Source organism: Akebia trifoliata, chromosome 3 (assembly GCF_017979445.1).
Source record: "Akebia trifoliata isolate Shusen 1 chromosome 3, ASM1797944v1, whole genome shotgun sequence".
NCBI lineage: Eukaryota > Viridiplantae > Streptophyta > Magnoliopsida > Ranunculales > Lardizabalaceae > Akebia > Akebia trifoliata.
The window spans coordinates 48,704,974-48,723,816 of NC_141377.1; the positions used below are offsets into that span (position 1 = coordinate 48,704,974).

At 36.2% G+C, this 18,843-nt stretch overlaps 2 protein-coding genes across 2 annotated transcripts; one reads left to right on the forward strand and one right to left on the reverse strand.

The window, feature by feature from the left end:
* The first annotated feature begins 1,772 nt into the window (after positions 1-1,772).
* Positions 1,773-6,255, forward strand: LOC147407578 (Pentatricopeptide repeat (PPR) superfamily protein). Its single transcript, XM_086436223.1, has one exon. The coding sequence runs from the start codon at positions 2,107-2,109 to the stop codon at positions 4,375-4,377; it is 2,271 nt and encodes a 756-aa protein (XP_086292349.1). The 5' UTR covers positions 1,773-2,106; the 3' UTR covers positions 4,378-6,255.
* LOC147407579 (translation initiation factor 3 (IF-3) family protein) lies at positions 5,208-18,220 on the reverse strand. The gene is made up of 8 exons (XM_086436224.1): positions 17,615-18,220; positions 17,435-17,525; positions 15,602-15,669; positions 14,384-14,482; positions 9,387-9,443; positions 8,163-8,231; positions 6,705-6,767; positions 5,208-6,548 (listed from the first exon to the last, which is right to left on the reverse strand). Exons 1-8 carry the CDS (start codon positions 17,822-17,824, stop codon positions 5,490-5,492), a joined length of 1,716 nt encoding a protein of 571 aa, XP_086292350.1. The 5' UTR covers positions 17,825-18,220; the 3' UTR covers positions 5,208-5,489.
* Between the last annotated feature and the right edge of the window lie 623 nt (positions 18,221-18,843).

Below are 18,843 nucleotides of genomic sequence, written 5' to 3' on the forward strand. Positions count from 1 at the left end.
AATAGATATGTAGAATATCATCTGAGATCAAAATTTCAAATTGACAATATATTATGACCCGGACTAATCCATTGTATTAGCAGTCACAATTAAGACTTAAAAGACCTTGAAGTAATAATTTCTTTCTAAATAGTCCCTATTTTATTTCTTAATGCAGTGTCCATCATTATTGTTGAGCTCACAACTTTTTATTTATTTGAATTCACTAATTTTTTATTTATTGTTGAGTTTTACCACTTTCTTTTTTTTTGAGTTGGACATTTTTTATTGTTGAATTCGATAGTTTAAAAAAAATGTCGAACTCAAAAAAAAAAAAGTGGTGAACTCGACTTTGGTAAAACCCACATATTTTTGTTTTTATTTGAGCTGTTCTTTTTATTAAAATACATGGAAATATCGACTAAAAACTTGAGATACCTACTAGTCTAGGTGATTTCAAACTAGAAGAACCATTATTGGTCAATTTTTCATCAAAAACCAAAATAAAAAAGTGGAAAAAATCTTAATTTTTTTACATTGGGTTTTAAAATGTTAGAAAAAACCATTAAAAACAGTTTCTTCTTCCTTCTTAAAATCCTTTCCGACTGAATGGAGTCTTTGAAACTCGATTGCGATGTCAAAAATCTATTTTTTTTTTAATGAAAACAGTGAGTTCGAAAGGTTAGGACATTCAATCGTGAGAAATGGAGTTTAGGGATTTGATTTGAAAGAAAAGTTTTACTAAATAGATTACTAAGAAATGGACTAAAACTTAGCCTCTAATTAGAAAGAACTTCCTCTGTCTGGGTCCTTTAAGTAATTTGACTAATTAAAATGATTGATGTTTTAAAAATTAAACATTTCAATAATCTTTAGTGAAGGAAAAGTGGGTCTGGAAGGGAAACTTGGCAAATTAGTTAAGTCTCGGAAAGATCAAAACCCCACCTTTAAATCAGAAAAAACTATGCAGCGGGCAGTTTGCTTCCCACTTCAAATTTTTGAAGGAACCCTATCCATTGGATTACATGTGGCATTTTTAGGAGGTGTTTCAAATTTTAGTGAAAATGTAGGGTGTCAATAAATTCTAAATGCCACATATCTTATAATGAGGATGGTTCCTTCAAAATTTGAAGTGGGCTGCACGCTTCAAATCCCACTTCAAAGTTGGACTCCTTGATCACCTGCTTACCAAAAAAAGCTAGTGGGCAATTGGTATAAGTGCTAGATATGATTTGAATCAAGTTGGGATTGGAAAATTTGTATAAAGCTTATATTACTGATAGTTAGCATAACATGATGATAGTTAAAGATCTTTGATAGAAATCTAATTGAACATCATCGACCAACAACATCAAACGTAATATACCAAAGGCGTTGATTACACTGATGGATCATATTCAACATATCTGATGCTCTCCCACAGTTCAAAAAACAAATACAGTCTCAATCAATCTATGATCTGTCTCGATTAATATTTACAAATTCCAGTCTTATTGATTGGTTCAAAACAATTTTCATATTCTTTTTAATAATTAAAAAAAAATCTTAAATGGTTTTTAACATTTATTATTTCATACATTAATAGAGAAATTAACTAGCCAAAGTAAACTAATGAGTCCAACTTTGAAGAGGACGGCCTGCTTCAAAATTTTGAAGGAACCCTCTTCGTATCATGAAACATGGATTTTTGTATTTAACGAGCATTCCCACTTTTTTCATCAATATTTGGGATATTTCCGCAAAACTCCAATGCAATACCCATCCCTCCTCTCAGCTGTTGTTTTGGGTGGTGGTCTAAAAAATAGTGATCCTAACCCCCAGACCCATCCCTCATCAATTTTTGGGTTTAGACATTTTCGATATCTAAAAAGAGTACTCTCGCTTGTTATCTATCTTGTTTTGAGGGAAAAATTCAAGATATTATATGAAAAATTTGAAATTTAAATTGAATTAAAAAATTATTAAACAGTATACGAGTAGTACGGTTGGACTACCACTGCCACACCCCTCTCAGGTATATAGATTTCATGGTAAAAAAAAATAAAAGACTTGGTTTTGAAAATGGGCGGCAACCAAAAACCTGGTTCTTGAAGCCATGATTCCTCCTTTTGAGAAAGAAGGGTAGCCATGGCAAGGCAAACTCTTCCCCTCGTCGAGAGTTCATACTACACCATTCTCAACCATCTCAGCTCCACAACAGCTTCTCTCTCACATACCCAACAAGCTCACGCACATATACTCAAAAACGGTCTTTCTAACCACACCCACCTAACCACCAAGCTTCTCTCCCTCTACGCCAATCGCCTCCACTTTTCCGATGCAACCCTTGTCCTAGATTCGATCACTGAACCCGATGTCTTCTCCTATTCCACTCTCATCTCTGCTTATTCCAAATTCGATCACTTCGATCGTGCCCTCTCTCTCCTTCATCGAATGCTTTCGCATGGTCTCCTGCCCGACAATTACGTCCTCCCTAGCGCACTCAAGGCCTGTGCTGGCCTTTCATCTCTGCGAACTGGTCAACAGGTCCATAGCGTTGCATTTTTTAATGGGTTTGATTCGGATTCATTCGTTCAATCCTCTCTAGTTCATATGTATGTAAAATGCGGCGAAATAAGGGATGCCCATAAGATATTTGATATAATGATTCATAGAAATGTGGTTAGTTGGAGTGCTATGGTTGCTGGTTACGCTCGAAAGGGATACGTGGATGAAGCAAAGGGGTTGTTCGATGAGATGAGGAGTTTGGGTGTGGAACCGAATCCAGTATCGTGGAATGGTTTGATTTCTGGGTTTAATCATAATGGGTTCTCTATAGAATCAATGGCAATATTTGAAAAGATGCATTTACAAGGATTTAAGCCAGATGGAACTAGCATCTCTAGCGTTCTTCCTGCAGTAGGGGACGTAAAGGATCTGAAAATGGGGATTCAGATTCATGGTTATGTCGCCAAACAGGGTCTTGGGTCAGACAAGTGTGTAGTTAGTGCACTTATCGATATGTATGGAAAGTGTGCGTGCATGTCAGAGATGATGCAAGTGTTCGATGAGATGGCTCAAATGGATTTGGGCTCGTGCAATGCTTTGGTTGCCGGGCTATCTCGTAATGGCCTTGTCGACAATGCATTGAAGGTGTTTAGGGATTTTGAAGGCCAAGGGATGGAATTGAATGTTGTGTCTTGGACATCTATGATTGCTTGTTGTACGCAAAATGGTAACAACATTGAAGCTATAGAGCTCTTCAGAGAGATGCAGATTGCCGGCGTGAAGCCTAACTCTGTCACAATTCCTTGTTTATTACCAGCTTGTGCGAACATTGCGGCCTTAATGCATGGGAAGGCTGCCCATTGCTTTTCCCTTAGAAGGGGTATTTCCTACGATGTGTACGTTGGTAGTGCTTTGATTGATATGTATGCTAAGTGTGGAAGAATTGGAGATGCTCAGCATTGTTTCGACGGAATGCCTAGAAGAAATCTTGTTTGTTGGAATGCAATTGTGGGTGGATACGCTATGCATGGAAAGGCTAAGGAGTCTATGGAGATGTTTGATTTGATGCAACGAAGTGGGCAGAAGCCTGATTTTATCAGCTTCACTTGTGTCTTTTCCGCTTGTAGTCAAAATGGGCTAACAGAAGAAGGGTTGTACTACTTCAATAGCATGTCTAGGGAACATGGGATTGAAGCTAGAATGGAGCATTATGCATGCATGGTCACCCTCCTTAGTCGTGCAGGAAGGCTAGAAGAGGCTTATGCCATGATCAAGGGAATGCCGTCTAAACCCGATTCTTGTGTATGGGGAGCTTTGCTCAGTTCTTGTAGAGTACATGGTAATGTGAGTTTGGGCGAAGTTGCCGCTGAGAAACTCTTCAAGTCAGAGCCAAGTAATGCTGGGAACTATGTTCTTCTCTCCAACATTTATGCTTCGAAAGGCATGTGGAATGAAGTAGATAGAGTGAGGAGTGCGATGAAGAAGATGGGTTTGAGAAAGAACCCTGGATGCAGTTGGATTGAGGTAAAGAACAAAGTGCACACACTTCTAGCTGGGGATAAATCACATCCCCAAATGACGGGAATTGTTGAGAGGTTGAACAGATTGAACATAGAGATGAAGAAATCAGGGTACCTCCCAGATACCAACTTTGTGCTTCAAGATGTGGAGGAACAGGAGAAGGAGCACATCTTGTGCGGGCATAGCGAGAAGTTGGCGATAGGTTTAGGCCTTCTGAACACACCTCCTGGATCTTCCCTAAGAATAATCAAGAATCTTCGAATCTGTGGGGACTGCCATGTTGTGATAAAATTTATATCCAACTTTGAAGGAAGGGAGATTTTTGTGAGGGACACAAATCGCTTTCATCATTTTAAAGATGGGGTGTGTTCGTGTGGGGATTATTGGTGAGGTATCACTACATTAGTTCACCAATGTTTACCAAATCTGTGCGATATCCAAGACCATAAGGAGTTTTCATCACTATCTAAGCTCCCTCTAGGTTCATCAGAGGTTGTTCTTGACAAAGCTAGCTTGTTTTACATTAGCCTCCGCCCAACCATAGAACCTTATTCAAGTGGAAAACATTAGCCATCTGCTCTTAAGTTGGGCAGTAAGAGTTGGAGAAGGGCAATCATACATTTCTTGAAATCAGCATTCGACCAAAAAGTTGGGCAGAAATGAGTTGAACCACTTGAAACTTATTGATCTATATGGATCGGCCACCATGGATTCCAATTCCTCGATCAACCAGTTTCATTGTCAGATTTCATATCGGGTGGTGCAAGGGTAAGTCGAGCTTGACTGCACCATCTGAAGCAGAGGGCACTGTGTGGTAACTCAAGGTGAAGATAGGTGGACAGAACTCACCAATGACAAGAATTTTGGAGGGATCAGAATCAAGTTGATGAAACCCTTCGTTAAACTTGTGCCAGCTTGGATTGGACCTTGATAGTAACTATCTTTGAAATAAAATCTTATACTGATGAAGGAGCACTTGAATAGGAGTGACAGTTCAGGGATCACATTGTACTTGGAAGGAAAGTTGAACATGAAGGCCAGTAACACCAACCCCAGGATTCACCTATGATTTTTTGGCTCTGCTTGGTGGCTCAGCCAATTAAACACGACAACCCTGACTACAGAAACCTGCTTGTTAAAATTTCGTTTTAGTCATTTCTTCTTGGCAAGATGGATAAAAAAAAATAGTGCCTTCACTCCCTATGATTGTTATACAAGTCTTATTCAAGATAGCAACTTATTTATTATTTTTTCAAAAGCAGAAGCTCCAGAAAAACACATTGCCTACAATTGGCAAGAAATTAATGTAAGAATCACTTTTGTTTTCATGGGAACATATTACAGAATAAAGGTTTAGTGTCACCAAGAGGCCTGTAACTAAGTAAGACATAACAAGTTCAGCTCCATATGATTTTAGGAGAAAGGAAGAAGTGAAATTTCCTGCAGAATCGACATAAAACTTCTGCAGCACATAAGTATAATTGACCATTGTTGTGCAGTAATTATCTATGCACTTTGGCTTGAATTTCAGAATTTCTGTTCTGGTTTCTGGACACATCTTCGCTGAATATTCCCCATCCTCCTTGTTTGGTCTTATTGAATTCTGGCCTTTGGCTATTCTCAGCTCTTGGTTTGGATGGACTTGCATTGGAACTGTGTGTAGAGTTCAATGAGTTTCTTTCTTTCTCCTTATTTGCTTCTGTCTGCTTGCCAGGCACAGAAGGCTTTGGAGCACTGAAAATGCCGTAACTTGGTGGTGGGGAACTTGGAGTATCTGTAGGACTCTGTTTCAAGTTTCTGAATGAGGAAACATCGGTTCCTAACCGCTTCTGTTCTGTTGATGGTGAAGCATTCACATCTTTTTGTGGATTCCTTCCTAGATTTGGTGCCTGGGATCCTAAAGGCACCGAGTCTTTTGAATCTGGGACCTTGTTGACATGGCTTCTATGAATAGAAGAAAATTTGGAGACATCATTGAACAGTTTGGTATCATCAGATGTCCTCTCCGCTGATTTTGTTGGCTGGAACGTACTCCTTGATTCACTTCTTCGGCTATACCTATTTTCAATCTCATGTGAAGACTCTTGTGCCAAGGCAGGCATTGGATTTGTTTCTGCAGACCTTAGTTGTGGTTTAAGGTACGCTAAGCCCGCATTGGCAAGATCTGTCACAGTAGACTTTGAAGTAATCTGTTTCCCACCATCATCTAAATCAAATACTTTTCCAAAATCATCACTTGCATCAATAACCGACCAGGTCGATTTATTTCCTCCAAGCTCTTTAACTGGCATTTGATCGGCAATGTTATCATCTTCGGACTCTGAACCAGGCTCTGAAAATTCCCAATCTTCTTCGATCTGTAGAGGACTTTGAATGGGGCTCACACTGTTGGGAGTTGGTGAAGTAGCAGCTTGTTGAATCTTATCACTTGTAGGTTTTGCAACCTTGGCAACTTTACGGCCACCTTTCTTTGTTGGTCCGAACTTGGAGTGCCTAACTATTACATATGCCTGCCTTTTCTCCACCTGTGGGCCGCTTTCAATGACAGAAACATCTTCTATCTGCCAAAAAAAATTGTATGTGATTCACTCACCCTGATAATATAAATAAGCCATTGTTAATATTGAATGTGATGGACAGCCTTCCAATAAATGTTGTGTTTTACAGAATTAATTAATTATTATGTAGCATGTGATTGAATAAAAGTGATGGGCTACCAAAGCTGATAGGCGAGATAACAGTCCTCCCAGATCTTGATCTTCAGTACCAATAGCCATACACTGCAGCAAACAAGAAAAACAAGTGACATAACTCATATTTAAGTAAGGAATTTAACATGCCACGTGGCATTACACATGAACATTTTGACGCGCATTTCTAAACCTATTGTGTTTACAAGCACAAAAACCACACATGCACACACCACAAAAACCTATAGTAATCTTCTAAATATTATTCATAATCTCTACCACAAACTTCCATACATCAAAACTTGTCATTACTCATAAGACACCAAATATGATTCAGTGTATCTCACGCACCATGCTATATTGTTTCATATACTTTTTCCACACATATTAGTTGTGTTGACTTATCAGCTTGCTTGATATTTGGTAATATCTTGGTAATGACATTAAGTATGACTTTTGCTATAGAAAAAATTGAATTTTTTTTTCCCACTTGAGCCCTGCCTAAGCCCCAAGGGGATCCACTGCTCGAGCCCCACCTAGAATTTTAACGAACTTGGATGTGGGATTGACAAAAAAGGTACATTGTTGTCGCAGACCAACATTAAACTCAAGATGTTGATGTCTGGTCATTGACAGCCAGACAGATCCAGTCCAATCCCATTCTCACCTGATGCACACAAGACAGGCATTGAAATTTTGCATATATTGAATTAGATATCCTATATATCATAAAATGAATGAAGTAGGACAGTAGGGTTTCACTTTGAAGTAGGATTCAACAAGAACTTTGGATTTCTAGGTTCAACCAAGGTTGTTAAGGTGTTCGAATAAGTAAATAACAGAGGCTGTTGGTAGATTAGAGGTTCTACTGAAGGTATTATGGCACTTGTTGAAAAGAGACTTGTTTTTATTACTTTATGGTGTACAATTTTATTTTTGTTCTTTTACTTTTCCTATACCTGTTTCCTTGTTTTACTTTAAAAGTAAGTATTTATATTACATGTGCACAGACATGTTGGGAGTCTGTCTCAAAGGCTCATTGTCGGGCATCTCGTACCTCTTGTCAACCACCGATGCAAATGCTCACTTGGTGTTTCATCGTCAATAAAATACATATTTTCTTGGCTGGTATTGCTGTCTTGTTTTAACAATGATAAGACTCCTATGTATCAATTGTTGTGACTGCAATCAATTTGAGGTCTAGGTAAGTCTCCTTGACCTCCTTATCTATTCATAAAATCATACTCATCAAAAAAATAATTCAAACTACTGTTGTTTACTTCAGTAGAAAATCTTGACAGAACTAGTATCCTCAATGTCACAATGATATTAGCAGGCAATCACTAACAAACAAACAAAAGAAGTTCCAGCTTCAAGAAAAGTTAAGATATTAAAAAAATAAACAAATAAAGATAGGCTAGACTAGTAAATGAAAATTCTAGTAATCAAATATTATCCTCAGATAAGGAAAAAAAAATGAAGTACCTTCACACGGTAACCTTTTTCCATCAATCTCTTAATCATATCTGCTTTCATCTGAAGGTCCTTTTGTTCCTGGAAGCAGAAGCAATATATTTCAGATTTGTTCTTTAACCACAAGTCATAGCTTAAAAAGGGAATAGAAGAATATCAGCATGCTGCATTAGGACAAACAAAATAATCTTATTTTTGTATAAAAATAAAATGGGATAGACTAGTTGCATGTCACTAGTTTCTGGTTGCACACCAACCTTTAAAAAATAGCTTTTTTTATTATTTATAGGCTCTATTTTAACCTACTAATTTCACTTCATTACAGTAACCTTAGGATTCAGGGTTTCGTTTTCTTTGCCCATATAAATTGTAAACATGCTTACGAAACAAACCAACTATTTCTTGCAAAAAATATTGAACCATCAGTAATTTTTGTGGGTATGGTTGAAGAAGGATGAAAAACAAGGAGTAAACATTTTTATTATTATTATTTTTGGAGTGCAATCATCCAAATGGAATGCAAATGGAAAACCTCAAGTGATCTAGTGCAATTGGTAGTGGGTGGTGTGCAACTAGTCGGTCCCAAATACGATAGATACCAAAATAAGGTTATTTTTAGTTATGCGTCTTAAATAAATAAATAATAATAATTTATTGAAGAAGCATAACTAAAAAGATTTATAACCATTACGGGTAGCTAGTGTCAGCTATGGTTCTTACCGGTAGCTTGTGTCTTGGGTTTTGATTCAATAACATCACACTTATTTTGAATTTAATAACAATACTCTTATTCCAAATATAATTCCACTAAGGACTTAAATCCAATCTCTAACGAGCTTCAATGTTCGCTATTGATCAATATTCATGAAAAAATGGGGAAAACTGACAAATAAACACTAATTGCACAGAAAAGATACATAGGGGCCATTTGGAGGGAGTCAAAACACATTTGTCTCTATTTTCAAGGTGCACAACTACCTTTTGGGTAACCATAGTTTTTGTACAATATTAGCACAACTTGACAAAGTTAATTTTTGTCTTTGGTTTTTCAGTATCCAGCCTTGTTCCTACCAAATGGGCCCTTCAAAGGCACATCGATAACTAACAAGTTTCCCTCTTTAATTTCACAACTGCTAAGCTTCAGGAGTACTTACCAAGAAAAAAAGAAGAAGAAACACTCAGGAATTATCAGCTGTCTAATGTGAATAGAAGAACAAGTGAGACAAAAGAACTTACTGTTTTCCCTGAGAAACGGACTTCTTTGGCACACCCTTTGCGTGGAGTCATTCCTGCCTGCATAAAAAAGTCAAACATATTAAAATTTTCAAGGATGGATTCCCAAATATATATATAAAGAAAAAGAATTTATTAATGAAAAGAGAGGAGGGAGCTGACGTAGTGGAAGTGTATAAATCAATAGATTCAATAGGTAAGCAAGCAATAACTTGAAAGCAAATAAAACATGAAGCTAAAAAGTAATTAAGAGAGAGAATATAATTGAATTGATATGTTTGAATTGAATTTCTTTTTTGAAATTCCTTATATAGATAACTTCAACATAACAACTTAAAAACATTCTAAAACACTAAAATGTAACTTTCTAATTTATCCATAATATAATACTAACCTTCTAATCTTATTAGAACTCAATTTGGACACTTCTAATAATAGCCTAAAGATTAAAAACGAGATTATAAAAAAATTGAAACCTAAAAAAAAATTAGAGATTAAACAAATTAGAAACTAAATAAAATAGAAACTAACCAAACAATTTCTAAAACTAAACACTTAGGACTAAAATCAGAATTGGGTCAAGTATGGACTCAATTGGGTCAACCCGAACCAGGCTGGTCAAACCTGAGTTGATCAGGTTTGACTGAGTCAACTCAATCTGAAAATTATGGTCTTCCTCATGTAGATATCCTACATCAGTAGCCCAAGTAGGATGCCCACACAAGCTCACAAAATAGGAAAAACAAGAAAAAACATCAAATACAAAACACATGCATCACATAAAAGGTCCCATTTAAACATGAAGCCATCAAAAAAAGGATCCTCTAAATTCGTTATAGATTTTCCCCAAAGATGATAAGCCCCATTATGGATAAAATGACCTCGTTCAGTGAATGCTCATTTCCTTCAAAGACCCTATTATTTTGCTTCATCCAGATTCTCCAACATACAACACGTAGGGTGAGGGACCATAGAATTATTTTTTAGAAAGATACATTCAGGTGGCAACTTTAAAACAAAGCTAATTCTGAAGGAAGCACCGACATTTGGAATGATGGTATAAACTAGAAAGGGAGCCCACACCATCCTAGCAAAGGAACAATGAATCAGAAGATGGTTGACCAATTCTCCGCTTGATTTACATAAGTAGCAGAACTTGACAGTGATAATACCACTAGTCATAATAATGTCAGAGATAGGAAAAGAACTATGATTAGGCAATTTCAATGTCTTGTAGAAAGACTTCATAGAGAACTTTATCCTTACTAAAATCTCAATTTCAATTGTCCTCCTAATATGGATTTGAGAGATGCATTAAATAAGAGCAACAACCTCTTGAATCTCCTAATCATTAAAGTTCATTCTGAAGCCAAAATCCCACGAATTTTGAATCTCTAAATGAATCATGAAATCCTTGACAAAAGACTCTTTTTTGCGAGATAAGGGGAACAAATTTAGAAATTGGGACCTTAGAGGTAAAACTCCACTCCAATGATCTTCCCAAAATCTAACTCTATACCCTTAACCAACTCTGAATGCAATCCTTTTTCAAAATTCCAGCAAAATCTTAAAGATTCCTTTCGAAAGACCACACCTATAAGTGAAAAACATTGGGTACACTCCCAACCTTATCGGTCAATCCCACATCTTTCTTTAATGACATCCTTCCATTAATTACAATTCTCGTCCCCAAGGCTCTAAAGCCACTTCCCAAGAAGGGCCCAATTCATCACTACAATCTTTCTGATGCCAAGGCCTCCATTTTTCTTAGGAAGGCAGATCTGTTTCGCTAGATGAGCTGAAGTTTCCTACCACCTTCCTTCTCATTTCATAAAAAAATGTGGATCATTCTCTTTATTTGAAATTCAACACTTATGGGCATAATGAATAAACATAGAAAGTAAATCGAGATGTTTGATAAGGTGTTCTTGATCAGGGTTATTTTACCTCCTTTAGAAAGATATTTTGATTTTTAAGACCCAATTCTCCTCGTTATACGCTTGATGATTGATCCCAAATTGCCTTACTTTCGTAAGTAGCGCCTAGATGAAGGCTTTGCTTCTATAAGCCGCATTTAAATTACCAATGTGCATAGTACTTCTTTCCCACTTGAACCCCTACAAAAAGATTCTATTAAGTAACTAATACCTTCTTTCACGTGGTTCTACTTACAACCCCACTTATACTTTCCATTCTAAAATCAAAATTTTCAAATTATTATGTGAATAAACTTCCCAACGCAAAGAAGTTTTCTAACTAATCTTAGTGTTATAGTGAGAGAAGCGAAGTAGAGAGTTTCCACACAAAAATTTGGATCTCACAAATGCTCTCACCTTTACATTTAAATTTCATATAATTAAATATAATCAGAGTCATTTTGGTCAAAAACCAAGAAAATTGCAATCCCATGTTGGTTAATTTTCAAAATTACAAAATATCCTTTCTTTTTATAGATAAAGGGTTAATTGTTAGCAAATGAAGTTGGGTTCAAAGGGGTTTGAACCTATAGGACGTGGTAACAACACTCCACACATCTTACCACTTAGCTAAGTTGGCACTTCACAAAAATATCCTTTTTACTTTGTAATCTTCAAAAACTCTTTAATTAATATTTTAAATTACAAAGAAGCCCTTTTAATACATGTGTGTTTGCTAATAACACCTTCTAGTTCCTATTAGAGACAATTGTTATAATCATTAGTTTATGTTGAGTAGGGTAGTTGTGTTATATTCGATGTGTAGCCCCACCTTGCTTGCAAGTTGCTTTTGTAGTTAATTGTTCGCCAACATAAAGGAGCTTAGGTCTTTGTGCAATACATCCAATTCAATAAAACTCTTTTAACATGGTATCAGAGCACTTGGTCATCTGATCAAGCTCTAAGTTCTTTTTCCCAAAGGAACGATAGCCAGTAACCATGCAACAACCAAAGCCTCTTCTTATCCAAACTTCCCCCACTAAGCAATTTTCCAATGTCTCTAACTTCTTTTCTTGGAAAATCATTGAATTTGTTTTCCATCTTCTAGTTACTTGCTTCACAATGACTTTATGATCCTTTTCTATGTGCCCTTTGACATTTGTGTGTGTGCATCAATCCTTGCTCAATAGATATTAACACCTTGTCTTAGAATGTATCACCTCTTATCAATTCCAACCTTCATGCACTTTTTCTAATAACAACAAAACCTTATCCCAAAGATTTGGGGTTGGCTAAACGAATCATGTTCCTCCACTCCACTCGTTCCATATGTATCTAATATGGGCCATATTTGTGAGTGAGTTTAGCATCCTCGCTCATTACCATGAAAAAAATCAATTGGAGAATTTTGATGCTTCAAAAACGACCCTAGTAAGATGAATCTTATCCTCAACATACCGCTCCAACTCCAAAATCTTGCTTCCCCTTCCGATCAAAAAAATCGTTCCACCTCTAATTTCTGATGATGATTATCCCACTTCCAACATAGAGCCACTTCCTCTAACTAAGAGGACCCGTGAACCCCCCCACCCATTGCAAGGTGTGTCTTGAGTACAAAATCTGATGCCCCTTTGTGATTACTGATTAGTGTAGAGGCTTTCAACCATAGCTCAAAGCAGAAATGTCTTGGTCCCCTACTTGCAAGGAGTGTCTAAGGCCAAAATCTGATGCCTCTTTTATGATAAGTGTACTCTGCCTTCAACCATATCTGAAAGCAGAAAAGTCTTATTTCAAATGCAATCGATAGCTCACTGCTACTGTCACATATCACTAGCATCAACCACATTGTAAGATACTAAGATTCACAATGCTTTCGTCTCTATTAGCTTCACATCCTGCTAAATACCCCTTTCATTGCCTAACCCAGCATCCAACTAGGAGCCTCAACAACTACGATAAATAAGAAGGGGGGAACAAGGTCACCTCACCACAAACTCCTTCGGCTCTTGAAAAGTTAGGTGTCCTTTTACCAGAATGGAGCAATGGGTAAGGAAAGTTTCTATGAATTTAATATTTAAATATTATCTTTGCAAGGACATCCAACGATAGTTTATAAAAATAATCATGTGTATCTTCACAAATGTAATTAAAGGTAAGTATGAATATAGAGAAGACATTTTCTAAGAAAGATCAATTTCCTAGGAAAATGGTACAAAGAGAATGAATTTCCTCAGGTGAGACTTGTTGGTGTTTGACCACCCAATGAAAATGCCAAAAATATATTTTTGAGCATGGCGGTAATCATGGGAGAATAATATCAAGATTTTTCTGTCCTGGCGAAAAAATATTTTTGCTAGGATGTTGAGTTGGAGAATATGCCCCCACCAAGACAAGGAACATCATTTTCTCAAGGAAAATGATTTTCCAGCAAAAGTGAGCAATCAAAAACCTGATTTTTGCATTTTCTTGTCAATTTTATTGCGCAATCATACAGACCAAAGTGCTGATAAAACATTTATCTGGGGTATAATTAAGAATTGGGATTTTATTTAACACATCTTAACTGAGTGAACAGAACATAATGATATGATGGGCCACTAAAATTTGGAGGTTTTAGGATTATGGAAACATAACACTAAACCATAAGAGGTGTAAATTGCAACACTGTTGGGTTCAGCATAGCACAGTTGGTTGACTTATTGCACCACAATCATGAATTGCCCTGCCAGCACTATTACTTGCACAACCCTAGTTCATAATCTTCCTCACAATGCAAAAACATCTTAACAAGAAGCCATTGTCGACATGACTCCAAAGTACTACACACCAGCCAAAAAAGCATTCAAGCATTACATTAGGATTAATAAGTGAACAGTCAATCTACAGGCAGCTAAGTTCCACAGCATTTCTCATGCTCATCATCTTCGGGAAGCAGAAAGCAAAATAGGAATACTATTAATAAAAAAATAAATTATGATGGAGTTCCATTCCTTTGAAAACGAAAATAAATATTCCTACTCAGCCAAGAATTTAATTTAACTATCATTCTGTTAAGTACCTTTGCACAATACAGAACGTACATACCTTGCTTTTGGCACGGTCTTTTTCCTTTAATTCTTGTTTGTATTTTTCCCTATGGAAGTCCATGATTTTACAAACAGGCGGTTTTGCATGTCTCTGAACCTGTAAAAAAATTTAAAAAAGAAAAAACCTCTAAAAACATATTTAGAAGAAAAGAAAGTAATGAATCCCATTACAAGTATTACGTGAATGTGAGGTACAAAATAGGTCCCCAGAAAAACATAAAGAGGTCTAGACTGATATCTTATAATGTTCGGAAAATTATCAAAAAAGGGGCTGTTATAGTAAACTATCAGAAAATAGTAATATCCCTCCCTCCCTCACTCTCTTTTTGATAGGCAAAATAGTACTCTGTTAAAAATTACAAAAAAAAAGGACTTAAATCGCTGGACTGTCCAGCGTTTTAGTAACTCCCTGGACAGTCCAGCATTTTATGTTATTTTGTGAATTTGAATGGTAAAAATTCCCAAAGGCCTTCATAGGTAGAGGAACATTTTCAGTGTTTTCATTTAAAATACAATGTAAAACGCTGGACTGTCCAGCAAGTTACTAAAATGGAGTAGATGCCAGATTCAGTTCCTCTGCGGAATCAACAATTGGCTTTGAAACTAGATTTGAACATGGATCAAAGGAATATTCTTGCCCATCTATGGGTGCTAGTAAAGGATAGATAGGTTCTTACTTACTTGAATATCCCTTTCCATTCACCCATTCCCACTTCAACTTTCTCACCCTCTAAAGCCCTCCCAGTCAGCTTGCCATGTGAGGAATGGATTTCAATATCTATCATCGTTTTCTTAACCCACTACATCAAAACATTGGATCGTCGGCTGGTAAGGTTGGTGGTTATTCCACGATACCTTACCCATACCTAGGAGGTTCCATTGTACTTATCCTAAAAATTCTCTCATGTCAATAGTAGTAGTAGCTTAGCTTGAACGTGTAGCAAAAATTTCCAGCAATTAAACCTTTCAAGCCAAACGGAAATGTTTCGTCTAACGTGCACTTCACATTGCACAAAAACTAACAAGATTTTCAACATATAATTTGAGAGAAATGAGAAACAATAAAAAAAATTTATGTAAACTTGAAGAGAAAAAAATTATGAAACCTTGAATTACGTAAATGAACTTGAATAATACAACCTTGTTAATTACTTTTTTCCTCTCTTTTCTTAAGGAACTATGCGGATAGACACAAAATTCTAACGGACCAATATACCTCAACTAAATCGAGCTTGAGCTCCCTTGCACGATCCAATGCCTCCCGCCTTGAGACAACCCCATGCCCTGCAAAGAAACATACATTCCGTTGTGAATACACAAATGGTCCACAACAGCCCTAAGGCATCGATAACATACATAAGTAGTAAACTAGCTCATCTGGTGTTTGGTTCATGTCTATGTAATAATGACCTGGACATGTGTGATATATATGCATATACAAAGCATCTTCGAGCAGTCTTAAACTTACATACACCCTTAAACATGTATTATGGTAAACATGCATTATAATATAGTTGTTAGTTATTACATTTAAATGCAAATATTCTTTTAGACTTTTTATAAGGAAATATATATATATATAAAGTAATAAAAGAAAATATTTTCATACACCATAGACCTATCCAAATTCCGAGGATGAACTACTCTAACTGACAACATAAACACTTATAACTTATAATCTATAAGTAAGGGAAGTGATGCACTCAACCTCCAAATCATTCAAATCTCTTTTGAAACCAAAATCAGTGAGCGTCTTCACTGACCCCGACTATGAACTTGTTTGTAACATCCTCTTGGAATGTGACTTATGAATGGTCATCTTTTTAAGTTTTCTCCAATTTTTCTTTTTTATTATATTTTTTACTATTACTAATTTTATATTTAGTTATTTATATATTTTTTTAAAGTGCGTACTCTTAAGTAATAAACCTTTCGAATATTTCACCACAAGACTTTGACTAGTGAGATGCATTCCTTATGCCTTCGCATTAAAAAATACCGCTACCAAGTTATATAGGACAGAAGTTTGAGGACTTGCTGATGACATGTGCTTCCTACACAAACAAAATGGTAGTACATAAGACTAACAATGCCACTAGCAATGTATTTTAAGTTTTATCCACTCTATTTTTTTTTTTTGAAAAGTATAATATATTGAGCAAAAGAAGGAGAACTACAAAGAGAGAGGCCGAGAGAGCCTCAAGAACAAACAACAAGCAAAAAGCAGCAAATCAAAGAAAAAACAAAAAACAAAAACAACATCACTGATTACATAAAGAGTCTCATCTAAAAACAAAATCGTCGAAGGTAGTCCCCGCGAACTCTATATTCTGCTTCGACCAAATGTATAATAGACCCAAAATTTCCAAGAATCTTGCACGAGTGGTACTGCTCTTGTTGTTGAACACTCTGTTGTTTCTCTCGTTCCAGACTCCCCAAGCAATAGCCGAGGGAAGCATAGCCCATAGGATCCTTTTTCTGATGTGGAAAGCGTTATTGGTCCATTCAACTAACACCGAAGAAAACTTACGAGGGAGGACCCAGTTCATACCGAACATACCAAGGAAGATTGACCAAATATTATCCACTCTATTTTGTTGTTGTCTTTTGTTTGTGTTTGCACTTGTGAGACAGATAAACGGGTAAACGGATAAAGGGCCCAACTCGGTATAAACTAAAGTACAATTGCTCTACTCAATCAACGTATCCACGGCATAGAAGGGCCAAACTCTACAGCAATCACATCCCATCTCTTCAAAGACATCAAAGTTGAATCACGTCTATAAAAAGAATAATTTCAAGAATGTTATCTCTCTCTCTTCCTATTGATTAAATTTAAAAAAAAAAATACGCGAAAAGCGAAATCATTTATTCTTCGATATACGCAAGCAGACACAAAATGTCTTCAGAGCATTTAACCAAACCATAGACTTTAGTACTAAACAACCATTCAGAAGAAATGTGACTAACATTTACAATGACATATGATCCAAATCTGTTGAACACAGATAAAATTAACAAATACCCAATTGAATCACATTAAAAATACCTTCATCGGAAACAAGCCTAATGAATTCAGAAGTAATCTGGTCATTAAGCCGAGGCGCATTTGAATCTTTCGTTTCTGGCTTTGGCTTAGCCTGAAATTCAATTAATTAACCTAACCAATCAGTCCAGTCAAACAAGAGGGCACTAAAAAAAAAAATCGAAGTTGATCCATCAAAATTACCTTGACAGCGACAGAGAAAAACCTTAAAGCACCGTGAAAGTCACTCGATTTCTGCCAATCAAACGAATTGGGTTTATCAAAAACCCTAATTTTTGTCCCTCCGGCAATGTAATTGGCGGAACTAACTCCAGGAATCTGGAAGTACCATCTCTTACATTGATGGGATAAGCATTCGATCCTCGAATATCTGATTCGACACCAAAGAACCATCTTTGCTTTTGGAGATCTCAGACCACCATTGATTGTCGTTCGAGCTTCTGATGTTCAGAACAAAACCCTGCAGCTGAGAAATCAGAAAAACGAGAAATGTCGCTTTTATCAGAGACTAACTTATGTCGATTCGATTTGACCCCAAACAGAACTAAGTTGCACCCTTGATTTGGGTCGCCCAGATTGTTGTTATAGGTTGTTGATTTGGGCCGCCTTGATTTCTGCCAATCAAACGAATTGGGTTTATCAAACCGAATTAAGTTGCACCCTTAATTTTTAGTTGGTTTTACTGGTTTCTAATCGATCGATCGATCGCCCAGGTTCGTATTCTTCTGATCGATCGCTCTTCGCCCTTTAACAAAACCCTCGAAGCAGCACTGTTGGGGGGGGGGGGGGAATCGATTTTAGGTTTCTGTGAGAGGGTAATTTGGGAATTTCATTAAAATCTAAGGGACATTTAAGACATTTCAATTTTTACGAATTTTTTAAGGGGTCGCAGATATGCAACTCAAACGCTTGGCCGCTTCAAATTGGACTGGAAAGTAAACAAAGCGGATTCTTCAATCTAGGTTTTTGTAGTGTCTCTACGCTCATTCCATGTTTCTATCCAATTCTAATCCTATTCTTCGTAGAAATTCTCCAATCTAGGTTTCATAATTTCTTTTTTAATTTGAATATTTTGCATTATAATTTTAATCTTTCTATTTTAATTCTCATCAATTCTTGCTTCTTTTGTGTATGGGATATTATGTGGATATTAGATTGTGTATTATGTAGATATTTTCTTTATCAGAAAAATTTTATATGTCTATTTTTAAGAGAAGATGCTGTCAAAATTTCGATAAAATCATAAAATTTATATATTTATTTAAATTAAAAATAATTATTTTAATAAAATTTTAATATAAATTTATTATATATATTAGTGTAATTATATATTTTTTGTGCATTCTGAGTGTATTATCAACATTAAGGGTATTCTGATTAATTTACCAGAATCCAACAATAAAAAATTATAA